At 49.0% G+C, this 7,018-nt stretch overlaps 1 protein-coding gene and 1 non-coding gene across 2 annotated transcripts; both read right to left on the bottom strand.

Annotated features, from left to right (window-relative positions):
• Positions 1–348: 348 nt before the first annotated feature.
• On the bottom strand, positions 349–434 carry TRNAY-GUA. Its single transcript is given in 2 exon segments — positions 349–384; positions 398–434. It is a non-coding gene; the product is annotated as a tRNA-Tyr (tRNA).
• Positions 435–522: 88 nt separating this feature from the next.
• On the bottom strand, positions 523–5,040 carry LOC119291499 (probable 3-ketoacyl-CoA synthase 20). The gene is made up of 2 exons (XM_037570261.1): positions 4,002–5,040; positions 523–1,562 (listed from the first exon to the last, which is right to left on the bottom strand). The coding sequence occupies exons 1-2, from the start codon at positions 4,710–4,712 to the stop codon at positions 741–743; spliced, it is 1,533 nt and encodes a 510-aa protein (XP_037426158.1). The 5' UTR covers positions 4,713–5,040; the 3' UTR covers positions 523–740.
• Between the last annotated feature and the right edge of the window lie 1,978 nt (positions 5,041–7,018).

Below are 7,018 nucleotides of genomic sequence, written 5' to 3'. Positions count from 1 at the left end.
ATAAAAATTGCTTATTTTTTTCAAAATATAGACGAAAAGAAAAAAATGTGTTGCCTCAGTTGACTTATATAGGTTGCAAAATCTCCTTTCCTTTCTCAATGTTCGTATAAAATGTGGGTTTCTGGCACTGATTCATCTCAAGAGCAAAAAATAGAAATTGCTTATTGTTTTTCAAAATATAGACGAAAAAAAAATGAGTTGCCTCAGTTGACTTATATAGGTTGCAAAATCTCCTTTCCTTTCTCAATGTTCGTATAAAATGTGGGTTTCTGGCACTGATTCATCTCAAGAGCAAAAAATAGAAATTGCTAATTGTTTTTCAAAATATAGATGAAAAGAAAAAAAAGATCCGACCTACCGGATTCAAACCAGTGACCTAAGGATTTATCTGCAACGACTACAGTCCTCCGCTCTACTAACTGAGCTAAGGTCGGCTTGTTGATTTACTTATTTTCCAATGCTAATTATCGTAACTGCATAATTACTTCTGTTCGTTTTCAATTCATGTACAGCAGAATGTCCTGATTTTACCACAATGCATGCCTGCTAACCACAGTATGATTCAGCGACGCATGTGAAGGAATATTAATTCTCGAGTTCATTCATCGGTTCATATCGATTTACACGGTAGTATAAGAAGAATTGCCCTTCGGTATATAGTAGGCCCGGCCAGCAGCGACACAAGCTAGAGACGATCACAGGTGCACGCACGCTTCGATTCTTCGAGGATCAGAAAGAAACTAGGCGGCGGCCGTCTTGTATGACGCCTCGTCGTCGTCGATGGGCACCACCTTGGGCACGTGCACCGGCAGCACGTCGACGTCCTGCGCCCAGGGGCTGCCGGCGTCCCCGACGGCGACGGCGTCGACCGCCCTGAGCGCCTTCCAGACGGCGCTGTTGCACTTGAAGCCGGAGCCGAAGGCGATCTGCCACACCCGGTCGCCCTTCTTGATCCTGCCCTTGGCCTCGCAGTAGGCGAGCTCGTACCAGAGCGAGCTGCTGGAGGTGTTGCCGAAGCGGTAGAGCGTCATCCGGGACGGCTCCATGTGCCAGGCGCTGAGCTTGAGGCTGCGCTCCAGCTCGTCCAGCACCCCGCGCCCGCCGGCGTGGATGCAGAAGTGGTCGAGCGCGAGCGTGAAGTCCGGGATGTGCGGCTTGACTTCGGCGCGGAAGACGCGCTTGAGCACGACGGTGGCGAGGAAGCGGAGCTGCTCGGAAAGCGGGAGCACGAGCGGCCCCAGCGTGGTGATGTTGGTGCGCAGCGCCTCGCCGGCCACGGACATGAGCTCCTTGGAGAGCGAGACGCCGACATGGCCGGCGTCGTCTTCCTCCTGCGTCACGCAGCCGTAGCTCCGGTCACTGGCGCCCCGGTGCGTGCGCACGGTGTGGATGAGCTGGTACTTGGCGCGCGCCCGCTCCTGGCGGCGGTTGGAGAGCAGCACCGCCGCGCCGCCCACCCGGAAGAGCGTGTTGGTGACCAGCATGGGGCGGTTGTTGCCGAGGTAGGCGTTGAGCGTGATGTTCTCCGTGCTCACCACCAGCGCGTACGTGTCCGGGTGCACCTGCAGCAGCACGCACGCCACGTCGATGAATTAACCAACCAACCCAATTTACTACAGCTATTGCCACTAATGGTAGAGGAGCAACATAGAAAATCATAGGTGCATGTGCACCACTGTGCGCACAGATCGATTTCCTGGCGTAGGATGCTCCCAGATTTTGGCGGGCATGCTCTGAAGGAGGAGGAGGAGGACCATTTTGGCGGGCCTTGATTCCGAGTCATGCCGATAGCTACTACTGCTGGTACGTGCGGATTCTTCTTCCCCTACTGGTACTACTGCGTTCTCTCCGTATTCTAGTACCAATTACCAATTGATGCCAGACTTTTTTACCGCTTCCGTCGTCGCAGATGCCATGCTGCGCCAGTGCGTGGTCCAAAAATATTCTGAAACGGAGAACACGATGCGATGTGACCCAACCATGGCCAGCAGGGGGCAGTGAACAGTACACCAGTACCCACCCGGCAGAGACTGGCGTGCACACATTATGATGGCAGTAATCGACACCCAACGGTCACGGGGGGTCCTATATGTATGTATGGGTGGCTGACCGTCCTCCGTTGCAGATAATTAAAGCTGGAATAATTAGTCAAGTTTATTTACGCGGTCAGACTTAGCTCAGAGCCGTGCGCGAGGCAAAGCTTGCACAGGCATTTTTTATGCACGGCAGCTGGACGATGGTGGGATCTGACGTTGCTTAGGTACGGAGGAATTTAATCTAACGATTATTAGCCGGTGTCGTCCATGCATCGGCCGCAACGTAGCACTGCTCGTTTCGGTGAATTTTGTTAGCGCGAGCTCTTAAGCTGGCCCCACAAAAAGGACTGTGTTTGGCACTGATGTCGAACCAGCTTTTGACTATTTTATTTATTGTTATTGTTTACTTAACAGATGTTTTTTTCTAGTTTCATGCCAATTTTATCTTTTTTTTTTGCTATGACATGCCTATTTTATAGGCAGGAGACTATAATAAACAAGTTAAAACACAATATACTTGTATTACAATCGTAAACGAAAGATAAGTTTTTTTTACATGAAATGAAGCATAAGTTAGCTATTGCACCTTGAGATGGGCCGATCTCGAGAGTAACATTCTAAAGGGGGTTGTCCCGGATCAAGGGGTGTCTGTAGCTTGATGGGACCATCCTATGTTTACGGGGCCATCCTTTACGTAAGGATGGCCCATCGCCAGTCGATTTGAACTATTCAAAATTGAATAGTCATGAGATTTATGGCGCCGTTTTCTGATCTAGGACTTGATTACGGTTGTTCGATTAGCATGGGTAGCCTTCATTGTGACTGCTAGGGGGGTCGATTGCCAGACATCATGGTAGGTCCTTGAAGAATAAAATTATCGTGTTTCCTAACAAATCTTCCTACGCTACCAAGTGGTCGCTACAACGAGGATGTAAAATAAGACGGGGTTTTCTTATAATATATCTACGGCATGACATAATGGAAAAAAACAAAGTCGATGATCTTATTTCCCCTTTGCCACTGTCAAGATAAACCATTCCCTCGTTGTTTATTATGAGAAAGTATGCATAGCAATGCATCTTTAGTCATCTTGAACCATATATTAGAAATAGATTACTCATGATCTGTTTAGGCTTGAGAATGGAACATTAAAAACATTTGATGTGAAATTTTTGTACATCACTGGAAAGGACGGAAGTTAAAAAATGGCCCCATGTGTGTTGGCTCATAACTTCACTACGTATATGTGCGCAAAAGATAAGCTATACCCATTGCCACACACCAAGATCGCTTTAAAAAGGATTCACGCAACTTACATGCATGCTAACTCTCGTTGTAATTTTCATAATCAGTCATGCATGCTAAAGGTAATCACGGTTAATGTGCTTTTTTCTCCTGCCTCTCTCGAACTGTCGTATATGATACCGTTCGGCATGAGCAATTAGCTAATCAACAAACCCACACTCAGCAACAAAAAAACTGCATACATGATGAAATATAAGGGCGGATTAATTTATCATATAAATATAAAGGCAAAAATAATGTTAAAAAGGCTTTTATAAATACGTTGACTAGAAATGAAGGATAGTTTAATGTTGGAAGAACCAGCTGGACCTGCCATCTTATTCATATTCCTATACACCTACTTGAAAAATCAGACTGACATGGTTTTGTTCTCTATCATGCTAGTCCTGTCATAGTACTCCTATGTTGATGTTAACGACCTGCGTGATGCGACGTCTAATTCTAGCTTAACCAATTAGTGCATGTCGCAGATATTCCCTTGCCCGTCCACATGGACACTAGAGTACTAGGCCATGCTGTGCATGCATGGGTCGCACGATGGATGCCCATGTCTTCCGTGCGTGCATGGGCAGGGTGGTGCATGCTTTGCATCAAGTTAACAAGGTGACTAATTCGCGTGGACGAACGGAGGGAGAGTGATGTAGATGTATGCATGGATACCTGAAGGAGGTGCTTGGCGAGGTCGATGGCGATGATGCCGGCGCTGCAGCCCATGCCGCTGAGGTTGTGGCTGACGACGTCGTGGCGGAGGCGGTACCGGTTCACGATCAGCGACACGAAGGACGGCGTGGGGCTGTAGAGGCTGGAGTTGGCGATGACGACGCCGATGTCCTCCGCGCGCACGCCGGTCTTGGCCAGCAGCTCGTCCACGACGCCGAATACGACGGCCTCCGACTCGTCCCTCGCCGTCTGGAGGCACATGTCCACGGGGATGCTCATCAGCGACGCCGGGAAGTGCGTGGCCTCGCCGAGCCCCGACCGCTCCATCATCCGCTTCTGGAACGACATGCTCTCGTCGTCGAACCCGCCGGCCAGCCCGAACTGGCGGATGGCCTGCGCGCGCGTCGCCTCGTGCGCCGGCCCGGGCTTGTACCCGGCCAGGTCCACCAGGTACACGGGCCGCGGCCGCGACATGGCGTAGGCGTACGCCGCGGCGGCGCAGCCCGCGCACGCGGCCAACAGCACGGCCGCGTTGGCGCGCGCCTCGCTCCAGAGCGCGGCGAGGGACAGCGTGGACACCAGCCGCGGGGCCACGACGAGGAGCAGCGTGACGGCGAGGAGGTGCGGCAGGCGGCACACCAGGCGGTGGTACAGGAGCCTGGCCTGGTTCCGCGTCCCCTGCTTCACCGTCCGGAACAGATCCCTGTCCATGGCGATCGGACCGCCGGTCTCTCTACCTCCACAAGGACGCTGGCTCGCACGTACCTCGCGAATGGAACCCCGAGCTACCACGGTTCTCCAGACAGACCACCGATTCTTGTGAGCTCGCTAGCCAGCTATGGAAGCTAGAGGGCTTGCCGAGGCTGCCACGGCTCTGCGAGGTGGGTGCTGGCTAGCTCTGGTGTGTGGGAGTTCGCGGCGCGGGGCGCGGGGATTTATACGAGGAGATCAATGGAGCAGGGAAGAGGATGGAGGGGGAGATTAATGGCGGCAGGCTGGTTGAGGAGGTAGCGGGTTAATGCGCGCGCCGGCCAGCCCCCATGGGCACGATACCGGTGCAGTGCATGCAGCACAGGACACTCAACCGATCGAGCTGAGGCGCTAAGGCTGGTCATAGTGGGAGTAAGAGGGTGCTTGGATACAAGGCACTATTTTTAGTCTGACTAAAAATAGTTTCTTTTAGAGGCTAAAGTTCCAAGCACCCCTGACTAAAGAGAGGCTAGAACTAGTCTTGAGGCTAAAATCTTTTAGTCATGGAAAACCTACTAAAATATGTATTAGCTCTTTCTCTCCTTATTTAATTCCTCTCCTTAGTTCTGGATTGGAGGGTTTGGAGGATAATAAATGCTCAATAACTAGATTTTAGTCTCTTTAGTACTTGGATCCAAGCATGGATGAGACTAGCAAGTTTTAGTCCCACTACTTTTAGTCATGGGACTAAAACGTATCCAAGCATGCTCTAACATAGGTAGTAACATAGATGCCACATAAGTAAAAATGATGATGTGGCAAGTAGTTAATGAGGAGAGAGGCAAATAGAGTAACATAATATGTTACCATCACATAGCGGTTTCCAATGCATAATGAGTCTACAAAGTAATAAATGAAGGCAACTATGTTACCACACCTATGACACTACCCACTATGAAGGTAGTAACATAGACTAGTAACATACTAATCTAAGTTACTCCCCACTATGACCAGCCTAACCCATACGCATGCGATGCCTCGACCGTGCCATCTATGGATCAGACCGCATTAAGAAAAGGAGAGCAGAGAGCTAGCTCTATTAACGTAAACAAATAATTGTGGATCGGTGCTTGCATGTGCATCTGTGTTGTGCATGCGTACGTGCACCTAGCCGTGTTGGCCGGGTCATACTATTGATGGGCGATCGAGGAGTGAGTTAATGGCCGGGCTAGCTGTGGTTTCGATCGTTTCTTGACGCCATGAGGCAGACCGGGCGGTTTCATAGTTCAACAGTGCTCGCCATGTTGCAGTGTTCGGCAGATATATGTTGCATGCATGTGCTCGTCATGTGGGAGTGTATGGCCAAGCTAGTACCAACTGCTGGTAGCTGCGGAAATTATGCCACTTGCCTTTGCGTTCAATTTCTGGGATTGCTACATGGATCAATCGATGTAGGACATATTCAAGTGTATTTGTTGCCCTAGATCGGTTACTTCCCTTCAAAATATTGGGCACCTTTAGGTGCATCGCCGTACGTGTGCCCTCCTGAAAACACAACACAGAATTGCTGACGCGCGCACACACACACACAACTACGGAGTAACAGAGAAAGTAACAACATTAAGCATAGGCTGGCACATATGCATCTATCTCTTTCTTGCAGTTACTTTGCTTGTGCAATTTTAACCAAACAGAGTAAAATCTCTAGTTGTGATATTGGGGTAGTGTTTACCCTCTTTTAGAAAATCTTGACACATTGTACTCCATAGTTGGATGTGACCTTGTGATGCTGGTTAGTACTCCACTTTAATATTTTCCCCGAACTGGTAAAATTATATAGTGGCGAAATCCACCAGTTACGTTGGCGGTTCAGGTGACTGGGCAAACAATTTCGCCTGATATTCAATGTAGGTGTATCCAGTATGGTACATAAGCAGTGTGGTGCAGCTAGGCACACATGTATGGCAAACATGATGCAATTTCATATAATTTGGTTGATTTTGATGAAATTTATTTGTCACTCGGTAAGTCCCTAACGAGTACGTTTGTCCAGTCAGCTACCATGTCATCCTAACGATTTTGCTTTTGTGATTGGGGAATAATTAGATGGGTAAATGTTGTCGCAGTGTGATAACAAAGAGGTAAATTTGTTGAGATTTTATTTAGTGGGATAAGAGATATCACAATTACCGGGTAAAATGTGAAGTTTAGACGAATATGAACAACACAAATCCCCTCCCTTCCTTGCATTATCCTCCATTCTAAATAACCTTAGGCCACATATGTTCACTCTTTGCATGCACCAATAATAAGGGAAAGCGAGTAGA

The sequence above is a fragment of the Triticum dicoccoides genome, chromosome 4B (genome assembly GCF_002162155.2).
Source record: "Triticum dicoccoides isolate Atlit2015 ecotype Zavitan chromosome 4B, WEW_v2.0, whole genome shotgun sequence".
Lineage (NCBI taxonomy): Eukaryota > Viridiplantae > Streptophyta > Magnoliopsida > Poales > Poaceae > Triticum > Triticum dicoccoides.
The sequence above is the reverse complement of the archived record's forward strand: the minus strand, read 5'-3'. Positions and strand labels throughout refer to the sequence as shown.